Source organism: Dendropsophus ebraccatus, chromosome 9, assembly GCF_027789765.1.
Source record: "Dendropsophus ebraccatus isolate aDenEbr1 chromosome 9, aDenEbr1.pat, whole genome shotgun sequence".
Taxonomy (NCBI): domain Eukaryota; kingdom Metazoa; phylum Chordata; class Amphibia; order Anura; family Hylidae; genus Dendropsophus; species Dendropsophus ebraccatus.
Genome location: NC_091462.1, coordinates 70,199,741 through 70,222,849, shown reverse-complemented (window position 1 = coordinate 70,222,849; position 23,109 = coordinate 70,199,741). Strand labels below are relative to the sequence as shown.

Here is a 23,109-nt window from a genome sequence, read left to right as displayed (position 1 = left end):
TAATGACCAAGTTTTTTTTTCCCCCCATAGTTGTCTTCCAAGCGGTGTAGCCTTTCTATTTTTCTATCAACATGATTATTTTTTTAGAGAGAAGTTGTACTTTTTAACAGTACTATTTTGCAATGTGTATAACTATTTTTTATTTTTACCGTTTTGTGGGAGCAGATTAATAAAATACAGGAACTCTAACGTTTCTTTATCTTTTTTTGTTTACAGCATTCACGGTTCGAGATAAATAATGAAATAATTGTATTGTTCAGGTCGTTTAGGAGACGGCCATACCTAATATATGTTTGTTTGTTTTTTAATGTGATCTAGTGAGCTAGTTCAGGGTATTACAGCTTGTATTAAGCCTGCCAACACATTTCAGGTCTGTCAGGCATCAAGGCCCCCAGGCTGCCATGGAGGCGCATCTGATGGAGATCCTGGCTGACTGGGGTGTATACACCCATCTCCTGCAACAAATGCTTTACGTGTAAAGCATGGGTCTCCAAACGACAGCCCTCCAGCTGTTGCAAAACCACAACTCCCATCATGCCCGGACAGCTTAATCGATGCCCAATGTAAAAAGCCGACGGGCTAGAATAAGTATATCGACAGTCAGTAAGAGATTAAAACTATATATAGTGGTGCCTTGGATTACGAGCAGAATTTGTTCCAGGACTGTGCTTGTAATCCAAATCCACTCTTAAAAAAGAGCAAAATATCCCATTAGAAATCACTGATATGCAGACAATTGGTTCCACACCCCAAAAATAATGACTAAAATGGAGTAAAATGTATACTTTGTACATAAACCTGAAAAAACAGCAGCAGTTTGTAGATACAGAATGGAAATGCAGAAACCCACAATGCAGTAGCGTAGTACAACAAGCTAGAATAGAGAAGCAGGGCTGCTGTCAGAGGTCTGTGTGGTCACATGACTGCAGTGTGGAAGGGGGTGTGTGTTCAGTATGGACCAGGAAGTGAGAATCAGAGAGCTGTGCAGCAGGACAGAGACAGAAACTTTATATACAGCAGCCTATACAGCTGAGTGTAAGTGTAGGCAGATTAAAGCAGCAATGTGTATAGCTGAGTGTGAGTGCAGGCACACTATAGCTGGAATAGAGAGGATAGAAAACACAAGGGCTGACAGACCGTTGGGAGCATGAAGGAATGAGCAGGGAAGATGTGGGCACATAAATGCAGCGCTCTCTGTCCAGGGAGAGAGGGATTACAGCTATAAAGAGATTACCTCCACAGTCCTGTCCCCTGATGTAAGCCCCAGCCTGAAGTGGATCTGTTATGATTTAGAAGGTGAGGGAGACTTCCTGTTTAGAGTACAGTGCTGTATACCACGTTATGCAGACCATGCCCCTCCCCCACTCCTGCCCACGCCCAGCACAGGGAACTCTTAAACTAAAGCGATGCTATTAAACCAAGTTACAATTTTGAAAAACTGTGAGCTCTTCTTGCAAAATGCTCTTAATCCAAGTAACTCTTAAACCAAGGTACCACAGTACATGTTTTTTAGAGATGAGCGAACCGGGTTCGGGTTCGAGTCGATCCGAACCTGAACGATCTGCATTTGATTAAAGGGGGCTACTGAACTTGGATAAAGCTCTTGCCCAGAAGGAATGTCGGTGGATTTCTACACTGGGGACGTTAACCCCGAGAGGGTTGAATGAACAACAGAGCTTTGCTCCTTTTTCATGATCATTAGTTTTATCCTGTAGATCCTATTTTCGTCTTTTGTGTTTAATATGTAATTTTTAAACTTTATTTTTATGTTTGTACATTTTAGTTAAATATATGATGACGGGGATCAAGTTAAAATATGTGATTGGTATAGCGGCAAGATATGAGGGACAAGTATTGTGGAGATTTACAACATCTGCAAGACATTGAAAAAATCTCTTGTTATAGGATGGGCAGCGGCTTGAATCACGGGGAGGATGTGAGATGTATAATATAATGTAATTATGTAAACTTGTCACAATGCACTTTAGTATGTATTATTGTATATAAATGCACTTGAATTGGTTTTGTGTTGTTTATTATATTTGCACTGTAATATATGTACATGTATGCACATTTATGTACATTTATGTAATTTATTGTGGTACTTTTTATATTTTTATTGATTCATGTTTTCTCGATTGATGCACTAAATAATTATTGTTTTTGGTACACTGTATATGATTAATTTATACATTGTGTGGTTATGAAATTTTACATTGTGCACATTGTCACTTTATATTTAGTAATAGTCATATTAGAATGATCACACTACCCGTTTTTCTGTTTAGCGCTAACAGGCCCCCCATAGACAAGAGAATTCAGAGTGTCTTAATTTAATTGGGATTCAGGGCAAGGACGTCAGCTCTGGCCGGCCTCTGAATCGCTGTGCGCATGTCCATGTGTGTTCCACGCCATGGATGTGCGTTCCAGCGATGAGTGCCGGGAGAACATGACGTCATTTCCGGCCCTCCCATGACATGCGCCGATACCCCGGAAGTGGTTATTTCACATGATATATAAAGCACAAAGGATAGGGTAATAGACACGCCCCCTGAGGAAGCGTAGCCACGCGAAACGTGCGTAGGGGTCAAGCACTACCACACTGCCATGGGTAAGTCAATATGATCGGCTAAGATGTGTTTATAGATAGCGGCCAGAATTAATTTTTAGTCCAATGTTGGGAGGCCCGCTACGATGCATTAGAGACAGTAAGACACATATTGACTCCAGACAGTAGGGAATCTTACCTTATATACTCCATGATTAAAAGCAGTGTGTTTGTAGGACGCCATTTTTTCATAACCTTTTGCAAACTTGTTTTTATGTGATATATGTGGTTTTTAACTTTTATGTGAAAATAAAACTATGAATTTCAGCTGAAAGCCTTGTTTTTGCTTTTCTTGTATAATATATGTCTTATAAAATAGGCTTTTTTATTGGAGATTTTTTATTGGGTTAATAAGGATACAGGGGTAAAGGAATAGACCCCTTGTTGACAATTTATTGCTGATACCCATTGGAACGTCTGTTTCTAATTATTGTATTTTGTGTTTTCACAGCAAGTAGTTCCAAGTCCACCATGGATTTTCGGGCCCGGGATCAGTCGTGGCTCACACAAATTAATGACGTGTTTAAGGGAGAATTTAATGGTGATACTGATGATCTTGAAAGTAAAGAATTGATAAAAGAACTTAAAAATGTACTCAGTAAGAGAACTAAAATCTGGTGGAACCGGGCCTTCTTGGAGAATTATGTGTCCATGGGTCTGGTTCCAAGAGGGCTAAGGATTCAAGTATTCCCAGCATTCCCGATTGAGGATGAGGTTTTTAAAAAGAAATGGGAAGAACTTGCTAATACATGTTCAAAAGGATTTATGGAATTGTTAATACAACATAATCAAACAACATTGGGAGAATTGGAAAAAGATGCAGATCGCTTACAAAATAAGATTGGTGAGATATGTTCCCCTGAAATAGTTGCCAAACTAAGTGAAGAACTGGAAGATGATTTCCAGAAGTGGGAGAAGGAAGTCCGTGCCATAAAGTCAAAAAAATTCCAAAGGGATATTATTGATTTACAACAAAATAAAGTATATAAGTGGAGACAGGGACGAGAAAGGTCCAGATCATTTACACGGTCCCGTTCCCGCTCACGCTCCACCACATCCAGGAATTCTGTGGAGGAGAGACCAAGGTTATGGGAAGCTAGAGGGAATGGAATCCCAAATGATGGCTTACTGGACTCAAGCTATACAAGGGTGGTGCGAAGTCGCAGTGTGAAAAGGAAATCACTAAGCTTCCCACGTACAGGGAGACATGCAAAAAATATGTTAGAGGTAATTAATTTATCTTCCCGGAATCTCACTCCAGCCCAAAATGAGGTACTATCGATAGGGCTAACATTCTCTCCAACTAATCAATTTGATTTTTTCACAGCCTTGAAAGACCTGCATCTTTTTTCAAGAAAACTACTCCTAATGAAACTCCACTCTAAAGGGGAAATCGGGTTAAGTGATCTGGAAATTTTAGAAAGGGATGCATTAAGAACCTTGGAAGACCTACTACAGGAACAAATGGGACAGGACCAAGGTAGGTTTCCTGCGGCCATTGTTCCGAAATCCAAGTCATTTCCGCCCCTGACAATTTGTCCTCAAATTGAGATCTTCACACGTTTAGTGGAGAGTGAATTTAAACAAATCTCCATGACACGGAGGAACGACAACCTTGCCCCCCTACAGCGCCGCGCCTTGAGAGAGCTACAGACATTTGATGATGTGGTCTTCAAGGCGGCGGACAAGGGGGGTAATGTTGTCGTATGGCCCTCAGACAAATATGAAAAGAAGGCCATGCGCCAGCTGCGAGAAAGAACAACATACAAAAAGTTGACATTTAATCCTTTGTCAGCTTTTTCTGAGGAATTATTTAAAATTTTACAGAAAGCATTAGATGAAGGCATAATCCCTAAAAAAGTTTTTGATGGTTTATTCAGAGAATATCCACAGGTACCCACCTTTTATCTACTTCCCAAGATCCATAAAGATCCCCTCAACCCTCCAGGGCGCCCCATCGTATCTGGGATAGACGGACTTTGTGATCCGATCTGTAAATTTATTGATTTTTATTTAAAACCTTTAGTTGAAACTTTACCATCCTTTTTAAAAGATACGACGGACGCCCTGGTAAGGGTTGATGGGATCTTTCTGGATACTGAAATGTTAATAGTCACAGCGGACGTAGAGTCCCTATACACGTGTATTGACCACAGGGACGGTCTGAAAGCAGTTGAATTTTTTCTGAACACAAGTAGCTGGGACTCCGACACCTGCCGGTTGATTTTGGAGTTACTTAATTTTGTTCTCACACATAATTTTTTTGTTTTTTGTGAGAATTTTTATTTACAGCAGCGGGGCACGGCCATGGGGGCGGCGTGCGCGCCCTCGTATGCTAACCTCTTCCTGGGGTACTGGGAGAGGTTGGTATTTCAATGCGGGGGTGCTGGCGCCGCTCCCCATGTGCAGTGCTGGCTCAGGTACATCGATAATGTTTTGTTTATTTGGCAGGGGTCGGAGTCCCAGCTAAAAGATTTTATGATGCAATTAAATTCGAATGAATTTAACATTAAACTGACATATAAGGCGAGTGCCCGTAAAATGGAATTTTTGGACATACTTATTGAGAGAGGTGCTGACGGACATTTGGAGACGGATGTCTATCGTAAGACGACGTCTGTGAATGCTCTCCTGCATGCCTCTTCTGCCCATGTACCATCTACAGTACGGGCTGTCCCAACTGGACAGTTCTTACGGATGAGGAGAACTTGCTCCTCAGAAACACAGTTTGAGAAACAGTGTAGTGATTTAAAGATAAGATTTAAGGAAAGAGGCTATGGGAGGAAAATTATAAACTCTGGGTATGTACGGGCCAGAAATACACAACGCCAACAACTGCTACAAACAACTAAAAAACAGAAACCTTGTGATGATGGAATTAGATTCATCTCTAAATTTAATTCTGAGTGGGAAGAGATGTGGAAGGCTATTTCCAAACACTGGGCTGTTTTACAAACAGATCCCATCTTAGCTAGAAAATTGTCTGAAAATCCCCTCATGACAGCAAGGAGGGGTAAAAACCTCAAGGATTTGCTGGTGAGGAGTCAATACACTCCAAAACCAGCAAATCCCTTTGGTTGTAATATGAAGGTAAAGGGTGGATGTTTTCCATGTGGTGGGTGTAAAGCCTGTGAAAATATAGATAGAGCAAGTACATTCGCAACAGCGGATGGTCTGAGAGAATTTAAGATTAGGGATTGTATCTCTTGCAGTAGTCGCATGGTGGTCTATTATGCCACATGTGGATGTGGGAAGATATATATTGGTTTAACATCTAGAGAATTGAAAATAAGAGTGAGGGAACATGAGGTGGAGGATGAGATGCAATTGACAACGATCCCTCGTCACTTCAAATTGTACCATGACTGTGATCCAAAAACTTTCCGTGTCAGGGGTATAGAAAAAGTTGAAGGAGGGATTAGAGGTGGTAACGTGGGAAAAATCCTTGCCCAGAAGGAATGTCGGTGGATTTCTACACTGGGGACGTTAACCCCGAGAGGGTTGAATGAACAACAGAGCTTTGCTCCTTTTTTATGATCATTAGTTTTATCCTGTAGATCTTATTTTTGTCTTTTGTGTTTAGTATGTAATTTTTAAACTTTATTTTTATGTTTGTACATTTTAGTTAAATATATGATGACGGGGATCAAGTTAAAATATGTGATTGGTATAGCGGCAAGATATGAGGGACAAGTATTGTGGAGATTTACAACATCTGCAAGACATTGAGAAAATCTCTTGTTGTAGGATGGGCAACGGCTTGAATCACGGGGAGGATGTGAGATGTATAATATAATGTAATTATGTAAACTTGTCACAATGCACTTTAGTATGTATTATTGTATATAAATGCACTTGAATTGGTTTTGTGTTGTTTATTATATTTGCACTGTAATATATGTACATGTATGCACATTTATGTACATTTATGTAATTTATTGTGGTACTTTTTATATTTTTATTGATTCATGTTTTCTCGATTGATGCACTAAATAATTATTGTTTTTGGTACACTGTATATGATTAATTTATACATTGTGTGGTTATGAAATTTTACATTGTGCACATTGTCACTTTATATTTAGTAATAGTCATATTAGAATGATCACACTACCCGTTTTTCTGTTTAGCGCTAACAGGCCCCCCATAGACGAGAGAATTCAGAGTGTCTTAATTTTTTCTAAGTCCCCATTTGCGGCTGTGCGCATGCCCTGGGATTCAGGGCAAGGACGTCAGTTCTGGCCGGCCTCTGAATCGCTGTGCGCATGTCCATGTGCGTTCCACGCCATGGATGTGCGTTCCAGCGATGAGTGCCCGGAGAACATGACGTGATTTCCGGCCCTCCCATGACATGCGCCGATACCCCGGAAGTGGTTATTTCACATGATATATAAAGCACAAAGGATAGGGTAATAGACACGCCCCCTGAGGAAGCGTAGCCACGCAAAACGTGCGTAGGGGTCAAGCACTACCACACTGCCATGGGTGAGTCAATATGATCGGCTAAGATTGTGTTTTTAGATGTGTTTATAGATAGCGGCCAGAATTAATTTTTAGTCCAATGTTGGGAGGCCCGCTACGATGCATTAGAGACAGTAAGACACATATTGACTCCAGACAGTAGGGAATCTTACCTTATATACTCCATGATTAAAAGCAGTGTGTTTGTAGGACGCCATTTTTTCATAACCTTTTGCAAACTTGTTTTTATGTGATATATGTGGTTTTTAACTTTTATGTGAAAATTAAAACTATGAATTTCAGCTGAAAGCCTTGTTTTTGCTTTTCTTGTATAATATATGTCTTATAAAATAGGCTTTTTTATTGGAGATTTTTTTATTGGGTTAATAAGGATACAGGGGTAAAGGAATAGACCCCTTGTTGACAATTTATTGCTGATACCCATTGGAACGTGTGTTTCTAAAGCTCTAAGGTTGTCTGGAAAACATGGATACAGCCAATGACTATATCCATGTTTTCCACATAGCCTTAGGGCTTTATCCAAGTTCAGCAGCCACCGCTAATCAAATGCCGAAAGTTCGGGTTCGGATCGACTCGAGCATGCTCGAGGTTCGCTCATCTGTAATGTTTTTCTTTTAGCTATATGCAGCCTTACACAGGTATTTTCCAAGGTTTAAATATCTCATAAAATTCTGAAAACGTCCTTTATACTTAGATTCTACAGGAGCAGGGTACATAGAAAAAGAATAGAGATAAAATATTGAAAACAGATTCCAACGAAGGAACTCACCAATTGCTTTCTTTACACTAAGAAGATAATCTTCTTTCATTTCATCTGACAACATGTAAATACTATCTTTGTAATCCTTCAGGTGTTCAGGAACCAAACGTAACACGTTTTCTAGCCATGAATCTTCCATGGATGCTACATGTTCTGTGTCAATCCCATGGCTGATATAGTAATTGTACCTCTAATGTAAGAAAAGATAAAACAAATTATGAACTTCAAATGCAAAATTGTACTTATATACTATCACCATTATAGTTTTTATTGCGGTAATAAAGGTATTTCTTGATTGAAAGCAGCTTCAAGGACACAAAAACACTAGTACCAAAGCAGCTATATAGTTACATACATAATTACATTGCTAGTGAGGCAAAAAAAATTAAGATGTTCATCCAGTTCAGCCCTTTAACCTATAGAGTTGATCCAAAATAAAAACCCCAACAGGTACAAGCCTATTTTCCTCACTTAAGGAAAAAAAAAAACCTAAATCTGGAATAAACCCCCTAGATCAACACCTCTTGTCCAGAATTTAATAACTATAACCTGTAATATTGTTTCTACCCAGAAATGCACTCAGGCTCCTTCTGAACTCTTTTATTGAGTTCACCATCACCACTTCCCCTGGCAGAAAGTTACATAGACCCATTACTCTTACAGTAAAGAATTCCATTCTGCACTGGTACAGGAACTTTTTTCCTCCAGGTGATGTCCCCTTGTTATATATATGGCCCTGTATATAAGTAGAGAATGGGAGATCTCTTTGTACTGCCCCATAAAATATTTATATAGATATTAGCTTAGTCTTTAGCTGTCTTTTTCTCTAAACTAAATAATTCTGATGTTGATAATCTTTCTGGGTCCTTCCACTTTATTTATAAGGCTGCAAACACAAACATAGCAGTTTTATGGAAAACTTTCACAGCAGTTTTTGTACCAAAACCAGAAGAGGATCCAACAGGAAAGAGGAGTCATCCCTTTATATTTTTCATGCCATTTGAATCCACTTCTGGTTTGGGCACAAAAACTACAGTGTCATGTAAAAAATAAGAGACTTAAGACTTAAAATGTTGGTCCCCTCAAAAATAATCTGGTTGTAATTGTGGAGGGGTATGAGGAAAAGGCCAATCAACTAAATATATTTTTTTCTACTGTATTCACAGAGGAGTGCCTATAACAGATGACATGACTAGGGGTAATGTAAATCCTCCCAAAGATGTCACCTGCAAAACACAACAAGAGGTTAGGTGGCTCCTTAAAAACATTACAATTCATAAATCACTGGGCCCAGATGGCATCCATACAAGAGTTTTGCAGGAATTAAGTACTGTGTTAGAGAGACCCTTATTTCTAATATTTAAAGACTCTATAATGGCAGAAATTGTTGCAAATGACTGGCGCATAGCTAATGTGGTACCAATATTCAAGAAGGGATCAAAAAGTGATCCTGGAAACTATAGGCCTATAAGTCTAATATCTATAGTGGGAAAAGTATTTGAGGGTTTTGTAAGAGATGCTATACTGTATCATAGAGACATGTTTAGACCCGTACCGATCGGGAAATAGAGCCGGAAGAAGACGCACTGCAGTATGTCCTCTCTCGGCTCTGTATTACGTGATCAGTCGGACTGATCAGTTGGGCTCCATAGATTCAATATAAATCCAACTGATCAAGTGACACAGACCCAGGAGAGGATGTGCTGCAGCACATCATTTCCCGACTCTATTTCCTGATCGGTATGGGTCTGTGTAGGGGGGAAAAAAAAGCAAACCTTTCTTTTCGACAGTTTTTGATTTTCTTTACCAAAGTTATAGTGGCCTTTTTTAACACTGAAATAAAGTATGTGTGACAAGAATAATATGTGATATGAAAACCTTTGCACTCTCACAGTTATACAAACCAAGTTACAAAGGCATTGAATGTGCTATCTCTTTTCATTTAGTATAAAATAGTTTCCTTACCAAAATGTCTTTATCTAATGGAGATGAGCCAGAAGATGAGCTAGCGTGATCAAACTGAAACGGCTGCACTGTAGCACCATCATTTTTCCTGAAAAAGTTGGTATACACCACTCAAATTAATAAAAACATGGTACTTTCCTTGGCATTACCTGTTTTTTACTGAAAGTATAAAATTGATCAAATTTCTTGTCATAAAATACCATTTAAAAATGCAAATGTAAAAAGAATGCAAATATAATACACAACAGTGATTCAAGCACAGGCTAAAACTATGGCAATAGTAATGTTAAAAGCATTTACATTTGACTGATTCCTGTACTTATTTAAAGGGAACCTGGCACCCTGGCACCCGGGGTAGAGCCCAGATACTTGCCCGCTCCTGCCGGTCCGGCTCCCGACGCAAAGAAATCACCGCCCAACGGTCTGCGCACTCAACATGTAAATATGCTCCAATGATTTCCTATGGATGTCGGACTCATCTCTTCTCATTTATATATTGAGTGTGCAGACCAACTGGCAACGACCGGCTTCGGAAGCAGGACCGTCAGGAGCGGGTGAGTATTGGTAGCTCTACGAGAGGGTCAGGCGTGTTCTGCCGCGGGTGGTGGGGTGACAGGTTCCCTTTAATTATTTATTTAACTTTACTTACATTATTATGTCTACAAGGGCACTTCTGAACTGCTCACGGTCTTTTTTTGGGTGAGAATAACTGCTTCTCATTTTTACAGACGGTCCAGTGGGTAATTCATCATATTTTGAAGATCTTTGTTTCGGAAAGCTAGAATTCAAGAGTTTTGTTCTTCTGTGTTTTGGGCTGACGAGAAAACCTGAAATGTACAACAGAATAAAGGTCCTACAATTCTCAATTCACTAATGAAAATGAGTAATAAAAAAAGACCTATTGGTTCCAGCACTCCCTGGAAACGTACTGAGAAGAGCAAACATGTGCTTCATGAAATTATTTCCGTTTGTTGTTCGTAGTGGGAACATAGCCTTTACAATGAAAGGTGACACCAGTAGATAAGATGGTATAATGCTTAGAAAACTCTTCCACAGAAGCCAGTATATTGTTTTTCATGTCATATGTGCTACTGATATGCAGTACAAGGCTATGTTCACACTACGAAAAAGTACAGCCGTTGTTGCCATCGGCAACAACGGCCGTACTTTGTACGGTGTGGAACAATGCCTTATCTGCTATGGGATCCCAGCCTGAGCGTATACACATAGTATACGCTCCAGCCGGGATCCCATATGGCGCCGCAAAGAACTGACATGTCAGTTTCTGAAGCCCCAATTCAGTGAATAGCGGCCGCAGAAAGACCTGTTAGTTCACACATTGAAGCGAGCGGCTGCGGACGCTTGCTTCATTGTGCTCTAATGGGTAGTTCTGATGCGGGCACACGCTGATGCGCCCGTATCAGAACACTGCGGCTGGAAAGATCATCCGGCCGGTACTTAAGTAAGGAACGGCCGGTCTCTTACGTAGTGGGAACATAGCCCTAATATGCAAGAGATAAAATTAAAAAAATAGAAACAGATTAAAAAAAACAAAAACTAAACAAATTGGTGAGTGTCTATCTACTGTATTAGTACAATCTGTAATGTTGTTGACCAGGTCTCGTCTATGTAAAATACATAAGCTAAGCATGGGCCAAAGGCCCTCAGTGTGCTGTTTTCCAACATCATTTTCTTTTACAGTGGAAGAAATCATGACATGTGAAATGTAGTGCAACAAAAACAGAATTATTTGGAATGCAGACTGGTAGGTTTCTTTTTTTAACTTACTTTGTGACAAGTTGTAAAGATCATGGACATCTTTTGCTTCATCTTCCTTTTCTTCTCTCAGAAGAAAAGACGGTGGAGCTTTTCTCCATTCAGGCTTGGAACTAACCTAAAAAATACATTCTATTTAACCACAGTATCCTGCCTTTTCTTAGTTCGTATTTTTTTTGTCAACTGTTGTTTCCTAAGATCCATAATGTATAACAATGCTTTCAATGAACACTTATAAGGCTGCGTTCACACTACGTATATTTCAGTCAGTATATGTATATTTCAGTCAGTATATTTCAGTCAGTATTGCAACCAAAACCAGGAGTGGATTAAAAACACAGAAAGGCTCTGTTCACAAAATGTTGAAATTGAGTGGATGGCTGCCATTTAATGGCAAATATTTGCTGTTATTTTAGAACAACGGCTGTTATATTGAAATAATTGCAGTTATTTACTGTTATATGGCGGCCATCCACTCAATTTCAACATTGTGTGAACAGATCCTTTCTGTGTTTTTAATCCACTCCTGGTTTTGGTAGCAATTCTGACTGAAATATACTGACTGAAATATACATAGTGTGAACGCAGCCTTAATATGTACGGGCAGAAGCTATGGCAATGCAAAAGTTTGTTCAGAGAAACAACTTTTAGACCGAGATATATCAAAGGGTGTAAAATATACACTAATGTAAATTGCCCACAGCAACCAATCACAGCTCCTCTTTCACTTTACATGAGCTGAAAGCTGAGCTGTGATTGGTTGCTGTGGGAAGTTTACACCAGTGTATATTTCACACCCTTTGCTAAATCTCCCCCTTAAAGTGTGACTCGTTACAAAAAGTTTTGATTGGTCCGCGTCTGAGTGTTCAGACCCATACTGATTGGGAGAACGAGCGGGTAGAAGACATGCTGCAGCATGTACACTCTCTGCTTTAACCCCTTCCCTCATGGGCCAATTTTCGGTTTTGTGTTTTCATTTTTTCTTCCACGTGTTTAAAAGGCCATAGCGCTTGCATTTTTTCACCTACAGACCCACACAAGCCCTAATTTTTTGCGCCACTAATTGTACTTTACAATGATAGACTCAATTTTTGCATAAAATATGCTGCAAAACCAGAAAAAAATTATATGAGCTATGAAATTGAAAATAAAATGAAATATTTTTTATTTGGGGTGGTTTTGTGTTCACGCCATCCGCCCTACCTTAAAACTGACGTGTTATCTATGTTCCTTAAATCGATATGATTACAACGATATGTAACTTGCATGACTTTTATTTTATTTGATGGCTTTTGAAAAATTAAAACCTTTAAAAACTAAAAACTAAATGTTCCTTAATATTGCTCTATTCCCATCCTTATAACGCTTTTATCTTTTGGTCTATGTGGCTGTGTGAGGTGTCACTTTTTGCGCCATGATGTGTACTGTACCCTACTTGCTTATATACAACTTTTTCATCACTTTTTATTACAATTTTTAAGGATTTCATGCGACCAATGCGCAATTTAGCACTCTGGAATTTCTTTGCGCTTACGCCATTAACGGTGCGAGATCAGAAATGTGATAATTTAATAGTTCGGGCAATACCAAATATGTTTTATTTTTATTTATAAAATTAGAAAAGAGGGGTGATTTAGACTTTTATTAGGGGAAGGGATTTTTTTATTAATAAAACACTTTTCTTTAACACACATTAATTAAAAGCCCCTGGGTGGCTTCTATATACACAGCACTGATCTCCCATTGAGATCAATGCTGTGTATATAATAGAGCACTGATCTCTCAGATCAGTGCTCTATATTTCTGGTCTGCAGCAGACCAGATATATGGATTGCCTTGTCGGGATCAGTGTCATTCCGACAATGAGCCCCGGCCTGGCCAGTGTAACGGAAGCAATGCGATTGCGGGGGAAGAACCGGCCACTAGACACCAAGGAGAGGGGCTGCAAAGGACTTTTAAATGCAGCTGTCATGTTTGAAAGCAGCCAGGATCGCGGCGGTTCAGAGCGGGTTCGTGGTGCGGCCCTCCTCTGAACCTACCTACCTGCTGCAGGAAGGTAGGAAGGAAAGGGGTTAAGTTAGAAAAAATAGTCAGGCTCTAAGAAGCCTGACATTTTTTTTTCTAACTCCCTCTCCCCACTCCTGATCGGTAAGCATCTGAACACTCAGACCTGGACCAGTCTCTATGACAAGTTTTTTTTTTGTAACGACAGTGATACTTCACAGTTTAGTGAATGTAGCAGTGAATATGTTTTCACAAATATATATCGGTGCCTGTGTATTTGCTTATGTAGTCACTTCTGCAGCCGTTATGACATATTTGTGAATGTTTAAATTGTATAAATACACTACAATTATGCAGGGGCGTAGCGAGGGGGGCAGCTGCCCGGGCGCAAGGCTGGAGGGAGCGTCAGCCTAATTCATAAGCTGCCTTTCTGTCTGCAGCTTTTAAGTGCACACAGTCTGCGCACACACACAGCGTCCCGGTCACCTTAAGAGCTGTTGACAGAAAGGCGCTGTGAGTGCAGGAAGTCATGGTGTAAGGAGCCTCCAGCTCCCTAGACATCAGCTCTGCGCTTTAGTGTGAGGAGGCAGTGAGGACACCTGACAATTCTCTTGACTTGCTGTGTCCTGTGAGCCTGCAGCTCCAGCCTGCCTGTATAGAATATTCTCTGCCACTCATTGTATTCCTGCCTGTTAACTCATACAGGCAGAAGAGAGAGGAGAGGCCCCCTCCCCTGCAGCCCGGGCCCCTCCCCAACCCCCTAACTAGGAGTCCAGGCCTCTTTCTGGGGCCTCCTGATGTCGGAGCAGCAGGGGAAAGGGCGGGAGAAGCTGCTGGTGCTAGCTACCATGAAGAGGAGGAGGTATGCATCTTCCCTACATTGAAAGAGAACGCTCTTGTGTCTGCATGTTCTTAGTGATGAGCGAACATGCTCGTCCGAGCTTGGTACTCGATCGAGTATTAAGGTACTCCAGGGCCGGCCTTTGGGGTGTGCGAGCTGTGCGCTTGCACAGGGCGGCTCACTCTGGGCCAGCTAGGGGGCGCTCTGGTAGAGAGATGCACTGCACACCTAACTACAAATAGAAGTCAGATGTGCTGTGTTTCTGCCAGAGGACACTACAGAGATGCTGCTGCTGCGTGGATGAGGCCTCGTATTCCCACCACCACCTCCTCCCTATTGGCCGCTACACATTACAGCAGGTGACACGCCACTCCGCACAGCTCCCGGCCTCTGTGTCCTGTCAGAAGCTGCAGTGAGTGTCCTCCACCACAGGGGGGCAGTGTGTGGCAGGCCGGGGGCGGCACCATGTCTCTCTCATCCTGCTGTGAGGAGGCAGGAGGAGGGGATCAGCGCTCCATACACACAGCCTGGGCTCCTAACAACGGACCACTGTGCCCATCACTGTACAGCTTAGCACCAGGTACACCGTCTGCAGTGGGGGGAGGACCCTCGGGCCGGTAGGGGGCGCTCTTACAGTCATGTTCTGGAGGGAGGAGACGGAGCTCACCCTGGTGGGGCTGCAGGCCTGAGAAAACGGAGATACAGGCTGCTGCAGGCATGAGGAAGCTGACATACAGGCTGCTGCAGGCATGAGGAAGCTGACATACAGGCTGCTGCAGGCATGAGGAAGCTGACATACAGGCTGCTGCAGGCATGAGGAAGCTGACATACAGGCTGCTGCAGGAATGCTGAGATACAGGCTGCTGCAGGCATGAGGAAGCTGAGATACAGGCTGCTGCAGGCATGAGGAAGCTGAGATACAGGCTGATGCAGGCATGAGGAAGCTGACATACAGGCTGATGCAGGCATGAGGAAGCTGAGATACAGGCTGCTGCAGGAATGCTGAGATACAGGCTGCTGCAGGAATACTGAGATACAGGCTGCTGCAGGCATGAGGAAGCTGACATACAGGCTGCTGCAGGAATGCTGAGATACAGGCTGCTGCAGGCATGAGGAAGCTGACATACAGGCTGCTGCAGGCATGAGGAAGCTGACATACAGGCTGCTGCAGGAATGCTGAGATACAGGCTGCTGCAGGCATGAGGAAGCTGAGATACAGGCTGCTGCAGGCATGAGGAAGCTGAGATACAGGCTGATGCAGGCATGAGGAAGCTGACATACAGGCTGATGCAGGCATGAGGAAGCTGAGATACAGGCTGCTGCAGGAATGCTGAGATACAGGCTGCTGCAGGAATACTGAGATACAGGCTGCTGCAGGCATGAGGAAGCTGACATACAGGCTGCTGCAGGCATGAGGAAGCTGACATACAGGCTGCTGCAGGAATGCTGAGATACAGGCTGCTTCAGGCATGAGGAAGCTGAGATACAGGCTGCTGCAGGCATGAGGAAGCTGAGATACAGGCTGATGCAGGCATGAGGAAGCTGACATACAGGCTGATGCAGGCATGAGGAAGCTGAGATACAGGCTGCTGCAGGAATGCTGAGATACAGGCTGCTGCAGGAATACTGAGATACAGGCTGCTGCAGGCATGAGGAAGCTGACATACAGGCTGCTGCAGGAATGCTGAGATACAGGCTGCTGCAGGAATGCTGAGATACAGGCTGCCGCAGGCATGAGGAAGCTGAGATACAGGCTGCTGCAGGCATGATGAAGCTGAGATACAGGCTGATGCAGGCATAAGGAAGCTGAGATACAGGCTGCTGCAGGAATGAGGAGGCTGAGATACAGGCTGCTGCAGGAGTGCAGAGATATGAGTAGGAAATATGAAATCCATTGCTAGTAATTACTATACTATGTTTTCTCTTGGGTCTGCTGACCACTACTGCCGGTCACCCAGCTTTCCTAGTGTTCTGTTCGGCCATTCTGTTGTGTTCCTTTCTTACTAAACAACCAGGCAGAGTGTATATAGAAGGATATTGGCTGATCATTACCTGTCACCCAGCTTTCCCAGCCTCCTGAATCTGATGCAGCAGTGCTTTCCCCTTACCCCCTGAGGAGGATGCTGGGGACAGTGTTATGTATGATGTGTGTGGACATCACTGGGATGGAGGGCGGCCATGATGTGTGTGATGTGAGCTTCCTCTCATAGAGGAGGCAGAGCTGTGCCTGGCTGGATGGAGGGGAGAGGCATGGGGCCTTTTATACAAGCATGGCCTCTACACACATCATGTATATACTGCGTGTGTGTGTATATATATACTGTGTGTATGTGTATATACTATGTGTGTGTATATATATATATATATATATATATATATATATATATATATATATATATACTGTGTGTATGTGTATATATTGTGTGTATGTGTATATACTGTGTGTGTGTATATATACTGTGTGTATGTGTATATACTGTGTGTGTGTATATTTACTGCATGTGTGTGTGTATATACTGTGTGTATATATTTATTAGAGATGAGGGAATTGCAGCTCTCTGTTCATCAAGCCAATTGTCTTTCAGCGCTGCTCCACTCCCCGTTGCTTCACGCTGGGTGCCAGGGAAAAGCTGGATCCAATCCTGAAAAAGTAAGAGAATTTTCCCAGGATTGGATCCAGCTTTTCCTGGGAGGAGTGGCAGGGAGCAGAGCAGCGCTGACAGGCAAACGGCTTGATGAGCAGAGCGCTGAGCAAGCGAAGCACTTCACTTCGTTTAGATGAGTGTTTTGCTCTCTCTCTTATATATATATATATATATATATATATATATATATATATATATATATACACTCACCGGCCACTTTATTAGGTACACCTGTCCAACTGCACTTTACCACTTAATTTCTAATCAGCCAATCACATGGCGGCAACTCAGTGCATTTAGAAATGTAGACATGGTCAAGACAATCTCCTGCAGTTCAAACCGAGCATCAGTATGGGGAAGAAAGGTGATTTGAGTGCCTTTGAACGTGGCATGGTTGTTGGTGCCAGAAGGGCTGGTCTGAGTATTTCAGAAACTGCTGATCTACTGGGATTTTCACGCACAACCATCTCTAGGGTTTACAGAGAATGGTCCGAAAAAGAAAAAACATCCAGTGAGCGGCAGTTCTGTGGGCGGAAATGCCTTGTTGATGCCAAACCGTTACAACCAAGGTAGGCAGAAGAGCATCTCTGAATGCACAGTACGTCGAACTTTGAGGCAGATGGGCTACAGCAGCAGAAGACCACACCGGGTGCCACTCCTTTCAGCTAAGAACAGGAAACTGAGGCTATAATTTGCACAAGCTCATCGAAATTGGACAGTAGACGATTGGAAAAACGTTGCCTGGTCTGATGAGTCTTGATTTCTGCTGCGACATTCGGATGGTAGGGTCAGAATTTGGCGTCAACAACATGAAAGCATGGATCCATCCTGCCTTGTATCAATGGTTCAGGCTGGTGGTGGTGGTGTCATGGTGTGGGGAATATTTTCTTGGCACTCTTTTGGGCCCCTTGGTACCAATTGAGCATCGTTGCAACGCTAAAACCTACCTGAGTATTGTTGCTGACCATGTCCATCCCTTTATGACCACAATGTACCCAACATCTGATGGCTACTTTCAGCAGGATAATGCGCCATGTCATAAAGCTAGAATCATCTCAGACTGGTTTCTTGAACATGACAATGAGTTCACTGTACTCAAATGGCCTCCACAGTCACCAGATCTCAATCCAATAGAGCATCTTTTTGGATGTGGTGGAATGGGAGATTCGCATCATGGATGTGCAGCCGACAAATCTGCGGCAACTGTGTGATGCCATCATGTCAATATGGACCAAAATCTCTGAGGAATGCTTCCAGCACCTTGTTGTATCTATGCCACCAAGAATTGAGGCAGTTCTGAAGGCAAAAGGGGGTCCAACCCGTTACTAGCATGGTGTACCTAATAAAGTGGCCGGTGAGTGTATATATATATATATATATATATATATATATATATATATATATATATATATATTACACACACACACACACACACACACTGGGATAGATGAGCTAGCCGCGGGCGATTGCGGGGGGCGGAGCTAGCCGCGAGTGATTGCAGGGGGCGGAGCTAGCCGCGGGCGATTGCGGGCGGGCGGAGCTTTCAGCGGGCGATCGCGGGGGGCGGAGCTTGCTGCGGGCGATCGCCGAGGGATGGGGGGACGGAGATTGCCGGTGCTGCGGGATGCCACGGGTGATGGGGGGGGGGGGGCGGTTGGTTGTGGTGCGGAGGGCTGTGTGCTGCGGGTGAGTGCTGCCGGGAGGCCCTGGACACAGGGGGTGAGCTCTGGGCTGGGGGTGACTGGGTGGCTGCTGTTAGAGAGGGAGACAGTGACAGCTGCGCTGATCACTGTCTCCCTCTGTAACAGCAGCCACCCCATCAGTGTTCTCAGTCACTTCACTGTGCTGGGACTGAGGACACGTGATGCCGACACGGAGGGTGGGGGCCAGGAGCAGGGAGCGTGTCGGTGTGGACTGAGGTCTGATGATTCTCTGCAATCCGTGGGGGTGAATGCAGCTGGATAACAGCAAAACTGTGCAGAATCCATAATAATTTTATATTGGAAAGATGGAAAGCTACAGGGGGGCAGCATATTAATGCAAAAATAATTTTGGGGGGAATACCCCTTTAATTGCAAACTGCACCTGAACTGGAGACAACAGGGGGCTGGGGATGACCCAGCTGTCGTGGTCCATGTGGGAACCAATGACAAGATACAAGGTAGGTGGAGGTCTATTAAAAATAATTTTAGAGAACTAGGTGCTAAGTTGAAGGGAAGGACCTCCAAGGTGGTATTCTCTGGAATACTGTCTGTGCCATGTGCATCGCAGGAAAGACAGCGGGAGCTTAGGGAGTTAAATGCATGGCTCAAGTCGTGGTGTAGAGAAGAAGGGTTTGGGTTTTTAGTGCACTGGGCTGAATTTTCATTGGGGTACAAACTGTTTTCCGCAGATAATTTGCACCTTAATTGAAGGGGGTCCGCTGTGCTGGGAGAGAGAATCCTAGTAGGGGTGGAGAGGTTTTTAAAATAGGGATGTGGAGCGAGGACAATGTAGTGTGTAATATAGTGGCGGATAGGTTAGAGAGGGGACAGAACATTGAGGAGGGAGGAGAAGGGTCTTGTGGGGGGAGGATAAGAGCAGTGGATAGGGAGATCCATATGTTGCGGATGAACAGTGAGGATGATTGTAGCCGCAGCACAGTAATAAATCCTATTTCTTATAATGAAGCGGTTAAACTCGATGGTAATATAAAGTGTATGGTTACTAATGCCAGAAGTCTAGCCAGCAAGATGGGGGAGCTAGAGGCCTTGGTTCTGGAGGAGTCCATTGATGTGGTTGGTGTGACTGAGACATGGCTGGACTCCTCACATGACTGGGCTGTCAATATTCAGGGATTTGTGTTGTTCAGAAGGGACCAGGTGGGCAGAAGGGGAGGAGGAGTATGTCTGTACGTCAGAAATGATATTAAAGTAAGTGTAAAAGATGCAATAGTGGGCGATGACTGTGATGATGTGGAAGCATTGTGGGTAGAACTACAGAAGGAGGTAAAGAGTGAAAAAATTATTCTTAGTGTAATCTATAGACCCCCCAACATTACTGAGGAGGTAGATGGTCAGTTGAATAGACAAATAGAGCGGGCTGCCTGGGAGGGGACAGTAGTGGTAATGGGGGACCTCAACTACCCCGATATAGATTGGGGTCACGGTTCAGCTAAATCCACAAAAGGGAGGGAATTTCTTAACCTCCTGCAGGATTATTTTCTGGGCCAGTTTGTGGAGGAGCCAACTAGAAGTGATGCCTTGTTGGATCTGGTTATTTCTAACAACGCTGAGCTGGTTGGGGATGTCACTGTCCATGAACACCTGGGTAATAGTGACCACAATATAGTGACTTTTAGCTTAAAGTGTAGAAAAGAAAAACATGATGGGAGGGCAAAAACTCTTAATTTTAAAAGAGCCAATTTTCCTGGGTTAAGGGCTGAACTTCAGGGCATAGACTGGGAGCGGCTGCTGTCACATACTGATGCAGCTAATAAATGGGAAATCTTCAAATCCACATTAAATAATTGTACTGCCAAAAATATTCCTATGGGTAACAAATATAAACGGTTAAAATCCAATCCCACATGGCTTACAACCGAGGTTAGAAGGGCTATAAATGAGAAAAAAGGGGCATTCAAAAAATACAAATCAGAGGGGTCAGCTGTAGCCTTTAAACATTACAAAGAAGTCAACAAAACCTGTAAAAATTTAATAAAAGCAGCAAAAATTCACAATGAAAGGCAGGTAGCCATAGATAGCAAAAGAAACCCCAAAAAATTCTTCAGATATATTAATGCAAAAAAAACAAGGTCAGAGCATGTAGGACCCCTAAATAATGGTGACGGGGAGTTAATAACTGGGGATCAGGAGAACTTCAGTTCTGTATATACAAAAGAGGATGGAGCTGTGGTGGGTGGGGCCAGTACTGAGGTGAGTGGGGCCAGTGCTGCTAACACATGTAATGTACTGAACTGGTTTACTATAGATATGGTCCAAGATAAATTAAATAAACTCAATGTAACCAAAGCTCCAGGGCCTGATGGATTACACCCCAGAGTTCTTAGGGAACTCAGTTCTGTAATTTCTCTACCCTTGTATGAACTATTCAGTGATTCTTTGCTTACTGGTATTGTGCCGAGGGACTGGCGTAAGGCAAATGTAGTGCCGATCTTCAAAAAGGGCTCTCGAACTTCCCCAGGTAACTATAGACCCGTAAGCTTAATGTCCATTGTGGGGAAACTATTTGAGGGGCTTATAAGGGACTACATCCAGGAATATGTAGGGGGTAATATATATTATATATTATAAGTGATATCCAGCATGGTTTTACTAAGGACAGAAGTTGTCAAACCAACCTGATGCTGCGTTTACACGTAACGATTATTGGCCCGATCGTACGATTAGCGATGTCGGATTTACGATTTTTTTTTATAACGATCAGCGTTTAGACGGTACGATATATCGTACGAAAATTCGCACTGCGATCGTTTTGCGATCGTTTAAGCCTATATCACACATTGGTTAAATCGGCAAACGACTGTTCACACGGAACGATTTGCGAATTTTTTGCGTACGATGAACGAAGATTTGCTGACCTGATGAAAGATCACGATGTACGATTTATCGTGCGTCGTTCGATCGTTCGCTGCGTTTACACGTACGATTATCGTTCCAATTCGACAGTTATCGCACAAATTCGCACGATAATCGTTACGTGTAAACGCAGCATAATATGTTTCTATGAAGAGGTAAGTAGAAGCCTGGATGGCGGCGCGGCTGTGGATATCGTGTACCTGGATTTTGCAAAAGCGTTTGACACAGTTCCTCATGGACGTCTGATGGGTAAGTTAAAGTCTATCGGTTTGGAAAATTTAATGTGTAACTGGATTGAAAACTGGCTTAAAAATCGTACCCAGAGAGTGGTGGTCAATGATTCCTACTCCGAATGGTCCCCGATAATAAGTGGTGTACCCCAAGGGTCAGTACTGGGCCCTCTTCTGTTTAACTTGTTTATTAATGATATTGAGAATGGAATTAACAGCAATGTTTCTATCTTTGCAGATGACACCAAACTTTGTAGTACAGTACAGTCTATGGAAGATGGGCAGATTTTACAGACTGACTGAGTTACACACTGAGTGTTTGGGCGTCCACTTGGCAAATGAGGTTCAATGTGGATAAATGTAAAGTTATGCACCTGGGTACTAATAACCCACATGCATCATATGTCCTAGGGGGAGTTACACTGGGAGAGTCGCTGATGGAGAAGGATCTGGGTGTACTTGTAGATAATAGACTACAGAACAGCACACAATGTCAGTCAGCTGCTTCTAAAGCCAGCAGGATATTGTCATGCATTAAAACAGGCATGGACTCACGGGACAGGGATATAATATTACCGCTTTATAAAGCTTTGGTGCGGCCTCATCTGGAGTATGCTGTCCAGTTTTGGAACCCGATTCATAAAAAGGACCTTCTAGAGCTGGAGAGGGTACAAAGACGGGCAACTAAACTAATAAGGGAAATGGAGCATCTTAGTTATGAGGAGATAATAAAAGAATTACATTTGTTTAGTCTGGAGAAGAGACGTTTAAGGGGAGATATGATTAATTTATTTAAATATATAAATGGCGGGGGGCGTGGCCTAGACAGCGAGGAGAGCAGCCGCATGTGAGTGCTGCTCCGTGAGGATCCCGCTTTTCACATCATCCTGACCTGATCCTGAGCACACCGGAGGACGGATTCTGAGGGGGTAGACTGGAGGCATCACTTACCTGCACGATGAGTCCGACCAGAGCGCAGATTGCAGCGGCGGAACGGCTGGCGGAGTATGCCCGACAGGAGGCCCAAGATGGCGCCGGGTCTTCTCAGCCACCGAGCGCGGCGCGCAGTGAGGAGGACTCTCTTACCTCTGATGAGGAGACGCAGCCGGAGCCTACTCTGAAGCAGGTATCAGCACAGCTTGCTTCAGTGTTGGCGGCCATTGCAGCAAGCACTACTTCCCTCACTGGGAAGATTGAGGAGGTGAAGATAGATGTGGGGCT

The 23,109-nt window shown here is 43.1% G+C and overlaps 1 protein-coding gene across 3 annotated transcripts in view; it reads right to left on the bottom strand.

The window, feature by feature from the left end:
* DNAH7 (dynein axonemal heavy chain 7) overlaps positions 1 to 23,109 on the bottom strand; it is a 262,909-nt gene that overhangs the window by 217,088 nt on the left and 22,712 nt on the right. For 2 of the 3 annotated variants that reach the window (XM_069983597.1, XM_069983598.1), the window contains exons 3-6: positions 11,604 to 11,709; positions 10,465 to 10,642; positions 9,816 to 9,903; positions 7,860 to 8,040 (exon numbers count right to left, since the gene is read on the bottom strand). In XM_069983597.1, the coding sequence (XP_069839698.1) occupies positions 7,860 to 8,040; positions 9,816 to 9,903; positions 10,465 to 10,642; positions 11,604 to 11,709 (553 nt within the window). Of the gene's footprint in view, positions 1 to 7,859; positions 8,041 to 8,511; positions 8,570 to 9,815; positions 9,904 to 10,464; positions 10,643 to 11,603; positions 11,710 to 23,109 lie in introns of those variants that run through there. The other variant, XM_069983599.1, reaches the window with a different exon arrangement.